Source organism: Dermacentor albipictus, chromosome 10 (genome assembly GCF_038994185.2).
Source record: "Dermacentor albipictus isolate Rhodes 1998 colony chromosome 10, USDA_Dalb.pri_finalv2, whole genome shotgun sequence".
Lineage (NCBI taxonomy): Eukaryota > Metazoa > Arthropoda > Arachnida > Ixodida > Ixodidae > Dermacentor > Dermacentor albipictus.
Genome location: NC_091830.1, coordinates 34733978 through 34756292, shown reverse-complemented (window position 1 = coordinate 34756292; position 22315 = coordinate 34733978). Strand labels below are relative to the sequence as shown.

General features: G+C 45.5%; 1 protein-coding gene across 8 annotated transcripts in view; it reads left to right on the top strand.

Moving 5' to 3' along the window:
- The window catches only part of LOC139050464 (uncharacterized), a 60540-nt gene that overhangs the window by 22879 nt on the left and 15346 nt on the right, over window positions 1–22315 (top strand). For 2 of the 8 annotated variants that reach the window (XM_070526879.1, XM_070526878.1), the window contains exons 10-15: window positions 3088–3183; window positions 4600–4695; window positions 5675–5770; window positions 19186–19233; window positions 20697–20792; window positions 21776–21871. In XM_070526879.1, the coding sequence (XP_070382980.1) occupies window positions 3088–3183; window positions 4600–4695; window positions 5675–5770; window positions 19186–19233; window positions 20697–20792; window positions 21776–21871 (528 nt within the window). Of the gene's footprint in view, window positions 1–3087; window positions 3184–4599; window positions 4696–5674; window positions 5771–11256; window positions 11686–13925; window positions 14128–19185; window positions 19234–20696; window positions 20793–21775; window positions 21872–22315 lie in introns of those variants that run through there. The other 6 variants (XM_070526882.1, XM_070526881.1, XM_070526883.1 and 3 more) reach the window with 6 other exon arrangements.

The window sequence follows — 22315 nt, the reverse complement described above, 5'->3', positions numbered from 1 at the left end:
ATAGAACTGCAGCAATCTTGGGAATTATGCAGGGCTGGTAATTGTAAAGTTTCTTTGTTGGCAGCCTTTAAACCACACTTAAACAGACGTTGCGTGCATCTGGTGGTGTCGCTTTCACATAAATCACAGCACACCCCTGTGAACGTTTTTCAGCGAGCCGAGGGCCGCCGCATATTCCGGGTGCTCGTGCTGGCTCGAGTATCCATGCCTGTAGGTATCACAGAGACCAATCAGACTACGTGGTAGGCTGAGTGTCTCACATGCAGAGAGGGCTTGTCGCAGCAACCCGTGGTGGCTGCGGTAACTATGGTACTTAGTAGCATTGCCTCCGACACTTCGGAGGTGATGCCGAGCATCTGCACGTTAGGTCATTGATCACTTCCAGAGAGCTCTTATGGTGGGCTTTTTTAGTTACAGTATCAGTCGCGGCTATTGTTGGAAGCTTTTACGACACTATGGCTCATATTTCAAACATGAAATTTCGAAAATATGTTTCTGTACATCTACATTAGGTCACGCCGCCTTTTTTATGCGGTCCAGCATTTCCTTGCAGTTGGCCTTCACGGATTTGTCCGCGTAGTACAAACATGCATGCGTCACGGCACAATTTCGTTACCAAAACTGCTTATTCCAAATATGCATACTCTATGATGGTCCCTCTCTCATATAATAACACTTTCAGTGCACGCTGATTGACTGGTTGAGCAGAACCGCTACGATCATGTGACATACCTTGGGCTGCTTCACGCGAAAGTGATAGTATCCCCAAAAGCGGTCATTCGAGAATACCCTCTCGGGTTTACTTTTTTTTTTCATATAATAGCCTCTGGTAATGTCATATTTCAGCAATTAGCAATTAGTATGAGTGCTTTTTGAAACAGTTTATTTTTCATAAGACAGTATTTGCGCCTGCGAACTTCAGCAAACGTTTAATAATTACTGCTCAACTCACTATTCTCGTCTCATCTGTTATGCATCGATGGAAACGGGCAGAGCGGGATAAATTGAATGCACAGCTTCGGAAGATTACAAAGCGGGTTCTCGGGTTACCCGTATACACTTGTACAGAGCGCTTAATACAGCTTGGCATTCATAACACTCTTGAAGAAATTGCAGAAGCCCAGGAGCGCGCACAGCTAACTCGCCTCACAACAACGAAGGCAGGGAGATCCATCTTGCAGGAACTCGGATATCACCGCGATAGAATAGCGGAGGAGTTCTCTCACCTTCCTACGTCGATTCGTGTGAACGTTACGGTCGCGCCAATACCTAGAACGTGCACCTCTATCATTATTGCGGTAGAAGGAGGGCAAGGGCGGCCAACCTCCTTAGGCTAATACAGAGTAATCAGCGACAGGTCAGCTCTGTGGTTGTCGCTTCTTTTAAAGGACGTGGGGCGTTCACCATCGTCACTGTTGATGGTCGGCAAGGAATCACCAATGCTGTCTCGGTTCGAACGAGGGACTCCGAAATAGCTGAACAAATGGCTATTGCACTAGCCCTGCTGGATAGCTCACGGGATGTCATCTATAGTGATTCAAGATCTGCAGTCAGAGCATTTGAAAAAGGCACCGTTTCCAAACAGGCCCTCAGACTTATTGGGGGCAAGGCAATCAGGCACCAATTCACTTATTGGTTTCCGGCACATCAGGGTCAGATAAAGGGTGCTCCTCCCAATTTCAACGAGTCGGCTCACGAGGCTGCGCGTGAGCTTGCCCACTGCGCTACCCTCGCCCAATCGGAGGCCGACTCCCCAGAGAACAGGGACACGCCCTCCACCTACAACAAGATTACTAAAGACTAGTATCTCAGCCGTAGAACCTACTTTCTTCCTCATCCGCGCCTCAATAGAGCTCAAGCATTAACGCTCCGTCTACTACAAACGAATACCTATCCAAATCCGTCGCTCTTACATAAAATCTATCCGGATACTTACACCAACGCTACCTGCAACGATTGTGGAGATATAGCCACGTTAGACCATATGCTCTGGCGGCGTGCCCGGTCACGCTCTATCATCGCTAACAGCTCGGCGAGATGGGAGGTGGTTCTCCGCAACCCTCTTCTGGCTGACCAACTTTGGGTTGTCCAGCAGGCCCACGATGCGGCCGAGAGGCTCGGCCTTCCGGTTCCCACGTGGGAGCGGCCCGCTTCGTGAAGACCCACGATCTGCCGGACTTTATTAAAATTTTACCATGTCATACCAACTAAATAATATATCCACAGACAGACAGACAGACAGATGTAAAAGGTGAAAATACATTGAGGTAAGCCAGGCGCTCGCGGTTCACTAGGCCATACATAGGAAAGCGTGTTACAGAGGGAGAGGAAAATAAAGAAGGAAAACACTGAGGGCGTCGGTCAGTACTGACGTGTACATCTGAACTACAATTGCTCAAAGGCCATGTCGACTTCAGAAATGGCAGTAATGTATCGCTTTCGGTGAATGTGGCCCATGTCGCCCTGCTGCGAGTACCTTTGCCGTTGAGAATGGTAGTGAATCCTGGTGACATATTGTGGTGCAGAAATCAAGGCGCTGCGTGATCGTCGCAATGGGGAGATGTGTAGAGGAGATAATTCATAGACTCCAGGTACGCAACTGTAGCGTTATAGTGCTGTAGTCATCCAAATGAAGAATAAGTATATCAATGAAAATGCCACTCGAAGCTGCAAGCGACACAATATTGCTACACCGAATTAGGAGAGGCATGGTTCTTGCCCTCCCTATACATAGCTATTGTTCATATAATAAGTGACAAGATAACGTATCAAGAAGTGCGGCTGGTGAGATCGCAAGACACTTCGTTCGTGCGGTTTATAGTTTTTCAAGCACGCCAATCTTTTCGTAATATTTTCGTTTCTGCTTTCTCAGTTGAAGGCTTACCATCACTTAGGTACAATGTACACGCCTGTTTCGCTGCCATTTCTTTCGATCGTAACAATCCCGGATGTTGTTTCAACAGCAAATCAATATACATAGAATTAAAATACTCGCAGTTGCTGATCACAACGTGGGATGTTAATATAGAACATGAACATTGAGCACACTTTTCTGAAGGCTGTATTGGCTGTGCTGTGACTGCGCAGGAAGTGGCAGCCGTGGCATCGGATATGGGCAGCCTGCTGAGCAGTTACGAGATGCTGAGTCATTCTGATGTACCTACTGATGACATCACTGAGCACGTAAGTGAGCGCCAATGTGACCAAGGAATATCGCCCATTGAAGTAATCACGTTATGTACTTGGTATCAGAGGCAGCAAAAGTTTTATAGAAAGTAAAGAGAATGAGCAATTTCGGGAGCGTCACGGTCACGTGATGACCGTGAGTAGTGCAATAGAGCTATTAAACTATAAAAACTATAGTCACATCCCCCTTAAAATAAAGAAAAGGTTGAGTCCTGTGAAACTCCAAGGTATATATGGCAGTTAAAGCAACATATATGTTCACAACACTCCTATGGCAATAGGAGATTCCTTTCTTTGAAAAAAATTATGCTTGGCTGTGCTATCGCAAACACCAGAGACTAGCGGAGCTGGGGTTTCCCGCTAGGAACCCTTCCCCGCTAGAAACCACCCACCCTCGCCACGTCGGTATGCTATTTTTGTACTCTGCGTTCCCTCTTTCTCAGCCCTCTCTCTCCAAGCTCCGCCCTTGTCCCTCGCTAGGTGCCAACCACCGACGCCTCGTCGCTATGCTGCGCGATTCTATATTTAGAGTCTGCTTTCCTTTCTCTCAGCTCTCTCTTTCTCCCGGCTTGTCGAAGCTGCGGACGTCAAGAGAAACCCAGCGAGGTTCTAACAGCTCCACTGTAAAAGCGTCCATAAGCTTCAATTCCTGTAAGGCCTTTGACTGGAATAATAGAGAACGTTCTTTTATAAACTGCGCAAGCTCAACGTGAACTGCGCAGTAGATTTAGTAAATATTCGAATAATATGCGCTGATTGGTTTGTTTCTTTGTGTCATATGAAGAGCAGATACAGAGAACTTAGAGGAGGTGGAGAAGAAAATGAGCCTGCGGGAAGCGAGCTGGCGCTTTCGTTGATTGCTTTCTCTTACGACTGCACTTATTCAGTGAATGTCATTTTAAAATCTATAAAACTACAGAAATGTTGCTGACAGCACGCGCTATCTACTCACGGTTGATACTCGGTGATGCCGTCACTAGACGATTGCTTTCCAGATTTTCTTTTTTGAGAGCGACAAAGTACGGCCATTTTCAGTATTGCGGTTTCGACACGTGCGCTATCGGACAATACGATAGCTGGTTCTACATGCGCTTTTAAAAATAACGTACGGAAATTGTATACAGTTACTTGTCTTCTTTACGATAAATGTACCGAGCCTTGGCTATCACGTATCAACCACATCTGACAAAGCAGTAAAAGTTACGCAATCAACTTCACAGTTTTGAAATATCCTCTCTTACCTCATTTTACTCAGCATACCTCAGCCTATAAATTTGTCCCACCTACAGCAACCGATAAACGGCGCTAGTGTATCATGACTCGTGAAAGCCCTAGGAAATGCGTTGCAATAAACTGCTTCACTATTAGTGCTCAGAGTATGCGGTTCGCCTTTTAAATCTCGGTGACCTTCAGGGACACTACCTTGGGGCTCGTCAAGGAGGCGAATGTTCCCAAATGGCCGCTGGTTACATTGTTGGAACGCAGCCTTCACGGTCTCAAGAGACTTCAGTGAGTAGTTTACTATTGAAGTGTCATTGTCAAAATTGCTGTCAACTAAAAGACCCTATCATATCTTTTTAGGCAACAGTTCAAATAATGTTTCAAAAATTTTCCCATTTTCCCGCGTTCCCGCTTTGTTTCATATAAATGTGCCCCAGCGTGGTCGGACGATGTCAGACATGCTTTCTGTAAGGTTTTTGTTTGCCTGCTTTACTTACGTGGAATTAAGGCATCCGTCCTTCAGTGGAGTAGTGTCCTCAGCTGCGCACAGGACTGTGAAGTGCATGGTGTCAGCTACCATAGATCCCATGATACAGTGGCATTTCAAATCGGTGCTACAGGCTTACTGCCTTGCGATTTCTCATATTTCGGGCCTCATTCACTGCCCACAAGTGATATTGTCAAAGCGAGAGTACTGATTGAAACAGATTTTCACTTTCAAAGCCAGCAGTTTGCTCTACCCGCTTCGCCTTTTTGGCAGATTGTACCAAGAGAACGACCTCACGGTGTGTTTGTAAGCGTACTGCCCTCACACCGATAAAGACTACTTAAGCAGTTGCCTGTGGAGCATAGGGTATTTGGAAAGATTCCTTCACTATCAGCTGTTGCATTACCCCTTAAAGCCCAGGATATCGTTTTTTCGTATTTGGATAATACCTTAAAATTGCGGTTTACGAAAGTGAAATATACTGGAATACAGATGGGCCTTTTTCTTACCATTTGGCGGATTCAACATAGATAGTTGATAAAAAGAATTACTAAAGGGTTATTGTTCCTACGAATAATTTTAACACGAATAACATCCCATTGTTCTTCTCCGCTCGAATGTGCTTTCCTTGGCAAGAAATAAGACTAGCAAGTTTTTTTTTTTGTGAAGTAGAAAAGTATTCCATGAATCGGCAAAGCCCAATGAAGTGAACTGGAATGGCCTCCTGCTTTAACCGCCTACAGGGTGTGGTTCGCCTGTTTAAATCTCATTGATTTTCAGGGACTCTACAGTGGGGTTCGTCAAGAAGGTGGCTACTCCCAAATGGCCGAAAGTAACATTGTGCAAACGCAGCCTTCACGGTCTGAAGAGGCTCCGGTGAGTAGCGTCATTGTCGAAATTCATGTCTATTGAAACTCCAGATCAAAATGTATGAGGTCGCAGTTAAGATACCCTTTCAAAAATTTTGTTTTCAATACTCCACATTGGTTCTTACACATTTTCTTAGGTATTATATTTTTTAAAGGTGCCCTTAACAACTCCGAGGTCGGAAATTTGTTATATAGTGACAGTTGTGTAGGAGTCTACAGCGGACATGCTGCCGCAGTAAATAGAGAAATGAGGCCCAATGAATGAATGAAACCACGTTTATTACACTTCAATATGTCCCGAAGATGCTGCGGTGGAAAGGGAGGGGTATTATTGCAAAATCGGAAGGGTGAGGCTGCTTCTGTTTTAATAACGAACGTCCTGGAAGCAGCTATGTGGGGGCCGCATGACTCTTGTGGCTGTCGCGGAGCCGAGCGCCAACCGGTGGTGCCGCCGAGTCCTGGAGGAACAACAGCAGTGCTCGCCAGAGCTCAGTGGCATGGTCCGGAGACGTGGTATACGGGCAAGCCCAAGTTCGTCGAGATCGACAGGGTGCCCGCTGTATGGTGGCCAAGGCACGAAGCCTCAGTGAGATGTAGATAGGGCACTCTCAACACAGGTGGTTGACATCAGCACGCCATTTGCGCGTGGAACAGAACCCACTCAAGGGTGGTGGTGTGCCCCCCCTCCCTGTGGAAACGGTTCAGCAAGTGAGGAGTAAGGAGGGTGCCTGTCTGAATTCTCCGAAGCATGACTGACTCTCGCCGTGTGAATACCTTCGGGGGAAGCGGCGGTATAGAGAGTGGATTGCCCACTGCAGGTAGGCGGCACGTCGTTGTTTGGTCGCATGCTTGTCTGCCATCGGGTCTGCTAGCTGAAGTGTGGTAGCTAGGAGGAGATAAGGAGTATCGGAGGCTCTGGCTAGTGCGGTAGAGGGATGAGCGTGCACCAGTCTATGAGCCTTATCGTTTCCGGGGATGCCGCAGTGAGCCGGGACCCAGTGGAAGGTAACATCGTCACCGCATTCGCGGAGCAGGCGTGCCTGGTGCCGGATCTTCTGCAGTACGGGATCTGCACAAAGAACATTAGCGCATGCCCGATGGGCAGCCTGGGAGTCTGTGCACATGATGATGAACAGGGTCAGTTTGAGACGAAGTTTCGAGGGCCCACTCCAAATAATCTAGGATGGCCGTTAGCTCTGCGCGGGTGCTGTGCATTGCTTCTGCTGATATATGGTGGTGTTGGCACTGGTTTTCATTTGTCTGGTCGTACCACGCTGTTGCATAACAGGTGTTACTAGCGCCGTCTGCAGACAGTGCAGCGTTCGTGTATACGATGCGTTCCGTCAAGGGGAGTGAACGCGTAGCTGTAGGCTGCCTCTTAGCATATGCAAGGCGCCGCATTCGCTCATTAGGGTCCATATTGAGAGCAAGTGGCCTGCAATTGGTGAAAGCCGTGATTTGCCACGGCGGCGTCTTGTGGGGCAAAATGGGCATTGTGTGGACGTCCTAACCGAGGAGCATGAGTGTGTGTCGCTCGGCGTTTGTGGCGCGAAGTCTCGTCTCAAGTATATATATGTGCATGTCGATGAGCTTGGACAGGTTGTTGAGTTTGCTACGACTTTCAAGCGCTTCGAGGCTTGTGTACCTTAGGAGCCCAATAACAATGCCTTTGGTTTCGTTAAGTAACTGGTCGAGCGCGTGCATGTGTGTGCGGTTGACTGGATGATATGGCAGCTCGTACATGACACGGGAGATACGAGCGATATGGCACTGGGTATTGCACCCGAAACACGCAGCACGCGTGCGCAGATGTAAGGTACACAACTAGTAAGAGCAGGCGTACGACTGCCATGAACTGCATGGTGGCGCCCTCACAGAGTCGTAGGCTCTCGGAGGTCGACAAATCGAGAGCGTTTACCCTGTTTACGTCACGTGGAGTACACTTGATATCACGATGTGCACAGAGGCACAGGAAAGGCCAGAAGAGGGCCGAGTGATTTTTTGTTGTTGTTGTTGGAAAATGTAGCGTCGCCACTTCGCATAGCTCAGCCACGTTCGCAAAAGAAAATCATCACAGTATTATGTACACGACATGCGTGTTTATTGAAAATATCTTTAAAAAATATGTAAGACGTGGCTTATGACCCTTTATGAACGGTAAACTTCACTGTCATGGGTTGAATGCATTAGTAAGGAGCTAAAATCAATGTATTCGTTAACATTTCTTGAGCGTTTGCACAAATGCTTTGACGAAATATATTATTGTAAGATTCTCCTTCAGGGAACCAGCACGTTGTTCTAGCAGAATTACGATATTTCCAGCAATCGGTGCACACTCCCATATGGCAGCGAATGAGTGATTCATTCTCATAAAATTGGAAATGTTTGCAGCTGTTGTGCCACCGACTTGTAGAGAAACAGTGGAAATTTTGCTTTATTGGACAATCCTTTATATCGGAATAATTTTTGCTATCTGCAGACTTTTCGTAGTCATGTATTATACCACATGCGCTGAAATCATGTTGAACACATTTGTCACTCGTGCATGCGCTTGTCACTACGACTCCTCCTGCGTAAAATACAAACGATCTATGTGGCACGGACCTTCCTGGATCCTCGTTTTAATCAAATCTGTAGTCGCCAATATAGATTCGCATTATTTCCATCATTTAGCGTCAGACTTGCGCTATACTGTACGGTTTTGGAACCCAACAATATATTACCTAATAATCACCCGTCTCGAATGTGGCAGTCGAAATTCCCTCCATAGTTACGCATGCTAGCTATGGCACTATGGACAGCTTATTGTGCACAGTATATTACGTAACTTAATGGAATCGTTAGCAATTTAATTTGCTCACGACACTAAAGAAACGTTCCTGAGCACCTAGCACACTTTATACCAAAGAAGCAATAAAATAACACGCCGAGGTCCTTTTCAGTGAACCAATGCCAAGTTGTAGCAGGAACTCGATATTTCCATTCACTCACGCGTTGAGTAACGGATTTGAATGCCAGATTTCACCCTAGGAATCCTGGTGTGAAAGTCTGTCGTGATTCGATCCCACGATTTGGTATACCAGAGGGTTCCATGTACATACTCAATCTGAAAGCAGTGATAAATCATTGGGTACAACTCAAGTACTGCGTGAAGAATCAAATCAACATATAAAACGAACGACGATGTCACAGCAATCACGAATGAAACCAATTACGACATGAAATGACAATCTAGAAACAATGCCAAGGGGATCTAGGAGAAGCAAAAAAAGGGATAGCTGCTTACTTCATAAGATTTAAGAGGTCACTGTGATGCAGTAAACTTGGCGAGGCAATTTGAGAGCGACACTTTGCGAAGACCAGCAAAGGAATGAGCGGCAGCATGTTAGAAATCAATGGTAACGAGAAAATTACTTGGGCTTTGCAAATAGTCGTCTATCTTGACTGGTAGTTGTAGTGGCAGTTGTCCCTTCAAAACAAGGGCACCTTTGGAAAGAGCACCATCGCCCCAAAAATTGTTAGATTCCACTGCAGATGAGACAGGAAGCACGGGTATTTTTTGAGTGTCACTCCAGATCGATTCTTCACGTTGAAAACGCGCCTCGATCTTCCACGTCAGCGCATACCTTCGTTTTCATTGCAGTAACGTTCATACGGACACTTCAGGTGCTTGTCAACCATCGGCGTTACCATCGCCATGATGTTCCGTATGAAGTCCTAGGGTGATAACATCGGCGCCACGTGCCGTATGCTCTATGTTCGAGTGAAAGCGTGTTAGAGTGATCCGACGATGGCGGTTCAAGGAGGAGGGGCGTTGTAAACCGGCGGCTACGCGGTCACGAGGCCCCTATGTAGAAAGCGATCTGCCATGAGTACAGAGTGTAAGTTCGCCGGGGGCTTATAGTTTCATGTGCGCATTGTTCTCAATGCTTTGTTCGTATTGCAGCGACAGGTAGCGTGAACGTAAATTGGCTCGCTACTGCTGCCGTGCTTTGTCACGCCCGCGTCTTGACAGTGAGTGTGCTCGATAACCGAGCGAGGTGTGCTTACACTTAGGTGTGCGCATAAAACTATGCTTGGTAATTTCGTAAGTGAATGAATGTTCACGAGTTTATAGGGCCTGATAAAGCTACTATCCTTACTTCGTTTACCTGTCTACTACTTTTCTATCGCAGTCGATACTTCGCTTTTTGGGCGAAACTGCGACCTTTTCCCTCTCAGCCTTTCCCTGATCCTCTGAACCTAGTCTTAAGTCCTCATCTGCTGTTGGTCAGATTTATCATTTTGTGCTATAAAGCAGGGCTCATCTTCTGCAGTAATTCTTAGAAATTCATTGACTAGTGTCTAATCGCAATACGCTTTTTTTTCTTTAAATGTAAAGTATTGTGTTTCACTTCGGAAAGGGCCTACTATCGGAGTATCTTATTTTACAAAAGCACCAAGAAAATGTTTAAATTACAACATACCGTTAAAGGAAGCCTACGAGAAAGTAACAAACCACTATTAAAATTGCGCACGATTGCGAGTCCAAGCAGAGTATAAGGAAGAGACAAAAGACAAAAAGACAAAAAGAGACAAAAGACAAAATTCCCCAAAACATAATCCTGAATAGGTAATCAGAAAGATTAGCCCCGGCATCAACATGAGTCTTGCCAGGCACCAGCTGGTCCAAGCCACGATACGGTTGCCTCTATATTACATATAAAATTGCAATTGTGGCACCTGACTAAGGATTCAGGCAAACAAGATTGAATGTCAGTATTTCGGGAATCGTAACACGACAGGCATTCGCAAGTTCTGAAAAGCGGGTTACGGCGTTCTCTAAAAAAGAGTGTAGTCAGTACGTCTTATCACTGCTAACTTGTGTAGCACGAACACTCAGGCTAAGAGAGAAAAACGAGTACTAAGGATCACGCACCGAGCGACGGCACGACACACGATATGCCCAACGTGATGAGACAGGAAGACAGTGCTGTGGATTACAGAGAATACATAGCAGGAAATATTGAGGTGGAAAGTTAGCTAATAAATAGGCTTGGGCAGCCTGTTAATTGCGTAGAAGTTATGTTGTGTTCTATTGAAATTACAGTACGGTTTCCAAGGAAAGTACAGCGCATTCGTTGACGGCAGTGATTTTGGTGGTGTGGTGACAATAAGATATTTTGGACCAAATTTAGTTTGAAGTTATATAGTATAACTGCAGATCAGCAAGCGCAGCGTTCATCCTAGAGCCCTCATAACCTCCGCTGATTATGATAATAAACGGCTAACTAGACATCACACGCAAACACCTTTGTCTTGCAATGGACTAAACGATGACTGCCATGATAATTAATCTTAAATAAAACGGTATGCTACAAAGCTTGCTGTTCAAATGAAAGGTTTACTGTACTTCTTGGAAATTAACAGGTGTACCACATACGAGAAACGCAGTATGTTGTGCTTTCTTTTTCACTGAGATAAGAGTTCCCAACAAAGAACCTGCTATTGCAGGTCGATCATCGTCGGAGCAGCTCCAGAAAGTCAAACACGAGCTCACAATCTCTACAACTGCCGATCGGCAAATGGCCACTACAGCTGCAGCAAGGAGACTGGGGAGGATCTAAAACGACAAACTGCTCAGGCGAATCGCGATCAGTAAGGAAAACACAGTACCGCTCGCGTTATTCAATGGACAAAAACCAACTGACCCTAAGATGGAGCAAGCATCAATGCCTCGAAACAATCGAGTACTACGCTGACGTAAGCAGTTACTACGATGAACCTAAAGGTACAGATGCAGACAACGACTACGATGCCATTGAACACAACCGGTTTCCGGGTCCAGCACAGAGGGATGGTCACAATGAAAGCTCGGTTGTTGGCGGAATTGTTCACACAAACGCCACATTGTAGACACAGTACCCGCTGCAGGTGGACATTTACCTCCATCAGGACAATTTCAACGCGATGAAGCTTTTGTTCAAGTATTTTTTTAATGATGTCGAAAGTCTTGAAATTACATAAATGGACCCTGAGGAGCTCTTGGGCAGAGAAATGTCGCAATATTATCCTATATACAACGTCTATTTGGCTAGTGCTATGACTGCTTACCAAACTGTACGAGGTCTGTAAGAAAAGTATCTGACCTTAGGCCGAAGAAAAAATTGGCATAACTGGACCTAATTACCTTAATTACTACCTAATTACCTTGTATATATTATAAACCTAATTACCCTCAATGTAGTCCTCTTGGGACTCCGCACAATTCTGCCAGCGTTGCTGCCATTGTTGGAAGCATTCCGGGAAGACCTCTTTCGGAATGGAGTTTAGCTCAGCTGTCGTGGCAGCCATAATGTCCTTTTTTGTCTTAAATCGTGCTCCTTTCAATGACCTCTTGGTTTCGGGAAGCAATCAGAAGTCGCACGGTGCCCTATCAGGAGAGTAAGGGGCCTGTTGAACTACAGGAGTCTTGTATTTCGCCAAAAACGTCTCAATCAAGTGGGAGCCTTGTCGTGATGGATGCGCCAATTTCCTGTTGACCACAACTCCGCTCTCTCGCGCCGCACAGCATCACGTAGGTGCCGGAGAACATCGCTGTAGTACTCCTTGGTGATTGCTTGACTCTGTGGTGCGTACTCGTGGTGTACCACACCACCGGAGTCAAAAACAGTCTGCATGACTTTGACGTTGCTGCGCACTTGGCTGGCCTTCTTGGGTCTTGGTGACGTGGAATGTTTCCACTGTGACGACTGGGATTTGGTTTCCGGGTCGTACCCGTACACCCAAGACTCCTCACCAGTGATTAAGGTGGTCGTGAAGCCGGGGTCACTGTTTGTGGAATCCACCACGTCCTGTGAGACTTCAACACAAAGTTGATTTTGCTCCACCGTGACCAGCTTCGGCACGAATTTCGCCTCAACTGTCTTCATGGCCACATCTTCGGTCATAATGTAATGTTTGGAAAAAGGGCTGATGCCCACCTCTACCGCAATTTCCCGGATAGTCACACGGCGGTCCCACATCACCACAGCACTCACTTCGGCAATGGCCTGGTCATTACGGCATGTTGATGGCCGACCGGAGCGTGGCTCGCTCTGCATCGATGTGCGGCCGTCATTAAACAGGTTGTACCACACCTTAATCTGTGTGCTGCTCATAGCATCGTCACCGAAAGCCGTCTGAACCTTTCGAATGGTCTCCACTTGGCTGTCGCCCAGTTTCTCGAAAAATTTGGTGCACTAGCGCTGCTCCAGTCGCTCTGCCATTTTCCTTGCAAGAAAAACCGACGAGAGCACTGCGCACTACCTCAGTCAAGCGCTGCGTCACAGCGACTGACGCTATAGGCAGGCGGGAAAAAATTTGTGTATGCGCATGAAGGTTTAAGGTCGGCTGATACAAGCGAACTTGTTTCATATCCATCAGGTGTTCGCAAACAAATAAGGTCAGATACTTTTCTAACAGACCTCGTATTTACCTAAGTGTGTCCATCTTCAGTTGCTACAGAAGTAAATGTCGTATTTCCCTATCCTATTAGCTGTTTGTAAATAAATAATACATGCTTATCAGAGTATCAGCTACGGACGCATAAAATAGAGCCAACACTTGTATATCAAATACGTTAGTGTTGTTTTCTTGACTACACTCAGGCAGCCATCAACTATCCGTTATCCGCGATCACTGCATTGAACGCGCCTGGTATAATGTAAGGATATTACTTTATTGATTCCGTATATTTCTTGTGCGCTATCGTTCAAGACTGTCCCATTACGGCTGCAATATGCATGGAGCGTCACTCGGACCATTCACTAATTTCCAAAAGCAATGCGTGGGAAGAGGGTAAATCGACTATTCTGGTCTGAAATTGACACCAGGGAGCAGAAGAAAATACCCTGTTTGGCGCAGGGTGGTTCACAGATCAGGCACAATCTTGTCCACATGCTGTCCATCATTTTCAGCATAAGCCAACGTACTCTTCCGTCATCGTCATCAAGAGCGTTGATTGGGGTTTTTCGTTTATTTGGCTTTGCTGTGAAGTGACAAGATTCCGGTGACGCTCTTTTGGTGACCAGTGTTAGCTAATTCCTCCGGCACTGATAGCATGTTTATGCTGCGCTGCTCCCAAAAGTCAGTGACGAGTCACTTGGTAATACACAGCTATGCTCTCGCATTTTTCTCTCCAGGTAATCCACGATGTCACGAAAGAAATACACCTGTCGCCTGATAGGGCCGAACAAAATGAAAAAGGTGCTTCGTTTGTGGAAACTAGAAGAGATGCCTTGAGTACACACGAGGAATCTGAAAAGAGCTGTTCTTGCCTTAGTTTTTTGACAAAGCCTAGTTTCTCAAGATTGAAATGATTCAGCGAATGCATCATTAAAAGTCGCTACTGTGATCTATCTTGTAAGCGGCCTGTTTATACTCAGGCGCTTTGGATTCAAATTTGGCTGAGGAATTAAGAATTATTTGTCTGCTTGTTGTTGTGAGATCTTCAGGGAGATTCTCTATTGTTGCTGGTTTTGTTACGTGTCAATAAAAAGAAGAGAACACGCTGCGATTGCGCAGCTTTCATCTTACTTGCTGTCGGCTTATATAGAGGCTTCAAAAGCCGAAACATTTCTTCATATTTTCGAGGAATTCTATAGATTTAGGAACAGTCACTTTTGCTCTAAGCACGTCGTCGGGCGCAATTCTGGTGAATGCGACCTTTGGCGCCTGACACCAATATTGATGTTTGGTTGAAGGCCATCTGAAGCTGGCCTGCACCGTAAATGGATCAGAGCTTGAATTCTGTAGCAAAACTGTTGCGTAATCAAGGAGCACACTTGACAAGCAAATTTTTCTGAGCAATATAATGGCAAATATGTCTGAAATCAATATCGCTCTGTAATTAAAACTGGGATATACCACAGCGACAACTATAGGCAGGCAGGTTTGGCTAAAGTTGCATATTATCGCTTGGAGCTGTTCGGTTTGACCTGTAAGCCTAGCTAAATCCTATTACGAAATAGTTTACTCGGAAAGCGGCTCAATAGATAGTTCATTTCTTAAATTAAGTTTTCATATTAGCATCTTGTTTACCAATTTACACTTTCTGAGGATTCCACTTTCGTCCCATAGTAATACCACAGTTGGTCAGTGACGAGGTCGTTTTTCACACGTGCCAATATAGCACGCTGATCTTCACTTTGGCTACTCCTAAATGTCGCCTGTAAAGCGAGACAAATTCATTATACGAATAGCTGAATCATGAATGTCATATTTGTTCTGAATTAAAATGAATATTTTGTGCTAGTATTAAACCCGCAAATCAGGGTTCTATTCTCTGTTCTATGTACTATTTCTATTAGGAATAATAAACTAACCGTTTAGTCGAGGGCCGGCTCGCAGTGAACATTTAATAACAAAAATAATAACAAATTTAAGAACGCATTCTTGTGCGGACTAGGAGTTTAATATTTGTTAATATTTTCTTTATTAAGTGTTCGTGCAAGCCACCCTAGGTCTTTAAACAAGGAGATGAGATGTTATCACATTGCAGACTTAGACATCGAAGAAAAAAATAATTCGATCGTTGGCTCTGATATTTTCTTTAATGCTCAACTACTGGTCCATTATTTGAATGCATATTGCACAACTGAAACCAGCCTTTGAGGCCCGACACGAAATGAATGTTCCCTGTGTTGAAAGAAACATCACCGTCGACTACGCGCAATAAAGCACGTTGTATGTCACGTTTTCTCTCTCCTCATTTCACGGTGTGTGTGCTTTCTGGATGCACAATTCTGAGTGCACAGCAACTGCCGTCAAGCTCAACTAGAACAACCAAGGTGCATTTACAAAGGCGTACGTAACTTCGAACGCAAACAGTGAAGACCAAACGTCGAATACTTTGGAAGGAACGCTCACTAAGCTAGCATATTTTCATGGCACCCCGAACACAAATATCCAGCACCACTCTCAGCAGGAACGTACAGGCGCATAAGACGTGTTTGTATAAATTATGGCCGGGAATGTATATGTCACGCCCTCATCAGCACAAAGTATGTACGTGTCCGTAACCCAGCGCTGTAATAGCTGGTTTTTAGTGCATTTGTGGTTGCACGGTTGAAGACGCAACCTTGAAGCTATAAGCATGGATATGCTCTTTTCTAAGCCAGTATTGATTTTATATCTTCTTGAGCATCTAATTGCAGTGTTCTCATTACAGCAGTCAGTTTACTGCTGCAGGGTGCATCCACCCGATCTAGCGGTTGGCTTTAGAAATCAGTCAGGCCGAAACTGTCTTTTACGGAGTTTTTCTGTGGTTTATTAAAAATACAAGACAGGTGCCTTCTCCCTTAAATATAAAAAGCTGCCGTCGCCTATTTTTATGCTCTGTAAATACGTATCCGAATGTATTTGCCACTTCCCACTGCGCTATGCACATGTATTGATGTAACCCACGACTCAGATCCTGTCCATCATATTCGTGCATAAATTATAATTTGGTGGCATGAATGATGGAGCACCTAGGTTTAGTAGCTTAGCCTCACACGCACAGCGTACAAATCAACCCTCTTTCGCCCTGAAAGGGAGAGCAGTTGCTGAAGGATGACTAGAGAACTTGAAGTAAAGCGTGTTGGTTATAGATCTATTAAACCAAGCTTTATTTTCCAAACCACGCCCCTGTTTCGCATCTGTTGGTAACTTGGCCAGTCGCGTTTAGTCAGTGTCTTGTATGATAGGAGAAAGGAAAGCGGTTTATTGAATCGGGTTACAAAACAGAGGCTTGTGTTCTGTATAAAAAAATGATAAATCAGCTTATGGCACATGCGAATATTGCGAGCAAAAGTGAGGGAACCGGAGTGGCTGTTCTTTTTTTCCCAGCCTGAAATAAAACATATAATACATGTAACGCGTACTATACATACAACACAAAGAATATGAACGTATAATATCCGCAGATAGTAAATTTTAAAGCGCACAGCTATGTTTCTGCGAGAACGCATGATGTTCAATAGCTTACTTTATTAGCAAATTTTTTTTGTATTCGGGCTCGCAAATTTTTGCGTAGGTTTACATACTCATTGCACTGGACAATTTGCACCGCATACATAAAAAGGACGTGACGGGCACTGGAAAGGAACATGTTTTGCTAACCCGCAATATGTGCGTGTAGTGTGTGTATGATTTTTAAGGTTTATTTCTTTTGATTTTTCGATGCGTAAGCACTTCTATGCCTACCCAACGAGAAAACCCGTCCGTGCGTCCATCCGTTGGGTAAGACGATTGCTCTCAAGAAAGGGCCCGCAGCAATGAGCGAATTCACATTCCTGCTGCCTCTCACTTCAAGGTGAACTAAGCGGAACACAGCGCTCACGAAGCCGTCAACACTCGATGCACTCAGTCCCCGTCGCAGATCGCTTTCGTAAGAGTGGCTTGTTGGGCTAGTTGGTACATGGTTATACCAGGATAATGGCAGAAAATTTCAAAAACCAAAAAATAATCGAGATGCAGACAAAGACAAAGCGACAGGATGGTGACGGGAAGCTTCACGATAGCTGCATGCTGTAGCTGCGAATGCTGCGAATGCTGCGAATTCTCTTTTCCTCGCTTGCCGCGCCATCATCGGCGCGCACTCTGTGACCCAAGTAGCGAAACATTGGTTCAACATCAGCACGCACCCATTCCATTCATAGGGCCGTTCCCTAAAGTGTTACCCTGAAAGGCGTTCTCTTAAAACACTAGTGCGCATCCAGTGCATTTGCGGCGCAGCCTCCAAATGCGTCGGGCTTGGGTCCTTGAGTTGCTCAGTGGCTATGGTGTTGGGCTGCTGAGCACGAGGTCGCGGGATCGAATCCCGGCCACGGCGGCCGCATTTCCATGGGGGCGAAATGCGAAAACACCCGTGTACTTAGATTTAGGTGCACGTTAAAGAACCCCAGGTGGTCGAAATTTCCGGAGTCCTCCACTACGGCGTGCCTCATAATCAGAAAGTGGTTTTGGCACGTAAAACCCCATAATTTAATTTTAATTTTGGGTCCTTGAGGAAACCAGGGGAGGAGTTTTTGATTCCACTATGTATCGGATAAGTTTAACGGATCTTTTTTTTGCATCACTGTGGAGGTAGCCGATTCCCAGTGGCACATACATAGTTACCCTAGTTGGCGTGAAACAAATTCATTGCAGAGCGGCGCAGACCTCCTGGCACATATCCAGTGACCTGACTACGCATCACAAAGGTTCACACTGAAGAACAGCACAGACTGAGTGGCGCATATTTAGCGCTCCAAGACTTCGTCAAAGAGTTTCATCTAACCGTGGTGCCTACGAAGTCCCGCATGTATGACGACCCATGTCGGCAAGAAAGGGGTCTGTAGAAGAGCGGCACTTATACACGTTGCTACATACTCGGTGGCTCAAGTTGGTTCGATGGTTGGTTTCGAACGCTCTTCCATCAGCACAGCAGCTCGATTGGCTAACCATTCGACTACGGTGTAGTCATTCACTCCAATAGGGGGCAGAATGGTCCGATACAAGCGTGCCAACATAGAAGCATAGCCCCCGGAAGGTCCATGAAGTACTTTACGAAGGCAAACACATTAATAAAGGTAACTTTACTTTTGTACATGTATTGTCAAATAAGTAGTATGCCTAAAGCCTTTAGCGAGCATCGCCGTGAATGCACTGGTTGTGTGCCGCTCATCAATCAACCTCTCACTAATTTGGGTCCGAGATTATGTGCCAGTGAGTACGCAGAAAGCCAGGGATCCATTCTCAGCGTTTGACGGCACCGGCGCACCGCGCTTCTCATCTCGGAAGCCAACCACAGACTTCTCGGCAGTGCCACTAGATAGCGCAGCGTGTCCAGGAAGAAGCGCGACAGAGGAGCCCCGTTGCAGCTCGGCGCGTTTCCCAGCTTTTCGCGCGCACCGGTGCGCCATGCCTCTCAGAGGCCATGCGCAGGCTTCGCGGCAGCGGCGCTAGAAGGCACCAACTTTTCTTGGAATCGGGAAGGAGGAGTCGCCCTGCAGTACAGACCGCATAAATAACACGTTCAGACGGCGGCGATGCCTTGTACACCTGTACTGATGCAGTGCTAACGCATCACCAACGATAGTTATCGTGAGATGGGTTCTGTTGAATTTGAATATCATAAAGTTGCCCTAATTACTGTAAACGAGGACGAGCTATGTACCTTGCATAGAAAAACCGCAAGGAGCTGCCATTAGAGTACGAAAACTGCGGTGTACAAGTTTAACTCTGTGAAGAAGCAGCTCGAACGTGGGACAACACTTACAACCGTATGAGGGAGCAAAGATTCGTGCAATGCCGCGTTTTTCAACCGTTTCCGCGTGTTCGCACTGTTTCTTCACAATAAGAGTGTTGAAGTGGGGCTTAAGCTTTGCATGAACGTGGGTATTGATGGGGTTTGATGTCAGTGTTTCTTTTCCTTGTTAGACGGAGGCTCCTGGCTCATGGTTCAACTTTTGGAATTACGCCAGCTTGGTAAGTCTTTGGCGGCATTCATTTCGAGGCAAAATATATTGCATTTTAACAGGCCCCCCGAAACACCTCTGAGCGCGAAGGTAAGAGAGTGGTTACTCCATCGCCATCCTCACTCACTCTACATAGCTCTTTCCATTTGTCACGCAGTCTTCTAGAACGTCAATGGAAACTACATAGTTACAGAAATTCATGTAGACCCATCTTTCTAGCTTAGCAGTTATGAGCTTGTGCAGGTTAGCTCGAGGTTACGTAATTTAATCTCTGTCAGGGCGGCCGCATAACCAGAACGCTATCGCCTAAAGGGCTAGGCAACCACGAGTGCCTTCCTTTTTTTTTTGTCGTATAGCCTGTAAGAGACAGACCGGGCGCTGCATCAACGGACGTTCGAAAGAAGCCATTTCATCAAGCGGTCCATTCGGCTCATCTATCTAGGCAATGTTACACTTGTAGTTGTGTACGGCTTTTAGATATTACCGCTGTCCTTATGAGGCACATAGATACGCGCGAGATAGCTAAGGATAGCTCAGGCCACTGCATTGTGTGGTGGACCATGGAGTTCAGGGCTTCTTTCATGCTCGGAAAAACTCTTTTATGTAGCAGATACTGAGCAACAGAAACCTGCATCAGGAGGTTTTCACATCTTTTTACAATTTTCTCAGTGACAATTTTCATCTAACTTTATTATTTGAGACGTTGGTTAATTAAGAATAGTTATCTAATTGGGCGGAATAAAACATAATAATTTGAGACTCCCGAAGCAACGGCCAACAACACTGCCTTTGTTTTGTGCAACTGCGAGGAATATTAATATTTCTAAAGCTAGGCTAAAATTACGTGGGACACCCTGTATAGTATATGTCGGGAACACTACATGATTGTAATTACTGGCCGCTGAGAAAGGAAGGCAATGCACGCGGTCAACTTACCATTGCTTATTTACTTCCGTAGCCAACATGGCTAAACGAAAGGCTATTATGGGAGTAATTTGCTAAGGATTTGCTGCCTTATGCGCTTGCTTGGTGATGCATCACGTAATCGAAAACTGGGGACTCAGGCACACTTTACCTGCACGGTCATTTATATTACTGCAGTCTTGACACGTGAGCTACCGGACTATACAATAGCTGGCTCCATGTGTGTCGTGAAAACTACCATACGGAAACTATTTACAATTACTTATCAGTTGCGCTACAAATGTCTAGAACCTTGGCTATCACGTACCAGTCACCTCAGACAAAGCACGAAAAATTGCGCAATCAACGGCACAGTTAGGAGATAACCTTTCAGGCTTCATTTTACTCAGCATACTTCAGCCTATAAATTTATTTGTCCCACCTACAACAGCCAATAAGCAGCGTTAGTGTATCATGATTCGTGAAAGCGATAGGAAATGCATTGCAATAAACTGTGCCATTAGTGCTTAGAATATGTGGTTCACCTCTTTAAATAGCGGTGTTATTCAGGGACACTACCTCAGGACTCGTCAAGGAGGTGGATGTTCCGAAACGGCCACTGGTTACATTGCGGGAACGCAATCTTCACGGTCTGAAGAGACTTCAGTGAGTAGCTTACGATTGAAGAGTCATTGTCGAAATTATTGTGTACTAAAAGACCCTATCATATCTTTTTTTAGGTCACAGTTCAAATGCTCTTTCAACAATTTTGCTATTTTCCCGCGTTCCCACTTTGTTGCATGTCAGTCTGCCTGAGCGTGATCTAACGCTGTCAGACATGCTTTCTTATAAGGTTTTCGCTTTCGTGGTTTACTTACGTCGAATTAGGATCTCCGTCCTTCAGTGGAGTAGTGTCCTAAGCTGAACACAGGACTGTGAAGTGCATGGCGTCGGCTACCATAGATCCCTCTATACAGTGGCTATTCAAATCGGTGCTACAGGCTTACTGCCATGCGATTTCTTATCTTTCGGGCCTCATTCACTGCCCACAAGAGATGATGTCGTGGCGAGAGTGCTGATTGGAACAGATCTGCACTTTCGACGCTAGAAGTTTGCTCTACCTGCTTCGCCTATTTGGCCTATTGCACCAGGAGAACGACCTAACGGTTTACTTGTAAGTGTAGTGTTCTCATACCGATAAAGACATCGCAAGCAATTGCCTGTGAAGCATAGCGTCTTTCGAAAGAATCCTACACTATCAGCTGTTGCATTAGCCCTTAAAGCCCTGGGTATCATTTTTTCGTACCCTTGGATGATACCTTAAATGTGCGCTTTAGGACGATGAAATATACTGCAACACCAATGGGCTTTTTTTTCATACCGTTTGGTGGATTCATCATAGATCGGTAATAAAAACAATTACTAAAGGGTTATTGGTCCTATGAGTAATTTTAACACGAATGTCCCATTGTTCCTCATCGCACGAATGTGCTCTGCTTGGCGAGTCATAAGAGTAGCAAGTTATGTGTTTTCGTGAAGTAGAAAAGTATTCAATGAATCGGCAAAACCTGATGAAGCGAATTGGAATGGTTTTCTGCATTAGCGCTTACAGCGCGGGGTTCGCCTTTTTAAATCACATTCACTTTCAGGGACACTGCATTGAGGATGGTCAAGAAGCTGGCTGTTCCCAAATGGCCGCAAGTGAAAGTGTGCAAACGCCGCCTTCACGGTCTGAAGAGACTCCGGTGGGTAGCTTAAGATTTAACGGTTATTGTGGAAATTCATGTCTATTGATACCCCAGATCAAAGTGTATAAGGTCATAGTTAAGACACCGTTTCAAAAATTTTCTTTTCAGCCCTCTACAGTGATCCTAATGGAAACCATAGATTTGCTTATGTTTTGAATTTCTTAATGCGTCCTTAAACAACCCAGAGGTCGAAAATTTGTTATATAGTGACTGTTGTGTACGACTCTGCAGCGGACATGCTGCCCAAGAAATAGAGAAATGAGGCCGTAAAAGCAGAATTAGAGGCGTTTCACGAGCGATGTGGCAATGCCTATTGCACACCAAAACACGCAGCACGTCTGCGCGCATGTAAGCAACACAACTAGTGAGAGCAGGCGTACGACTCGCATCAACTGCATGGTGGCGTGCTCGCGGAGTCGTAAGCTCTCGGAGTTCGGCAAA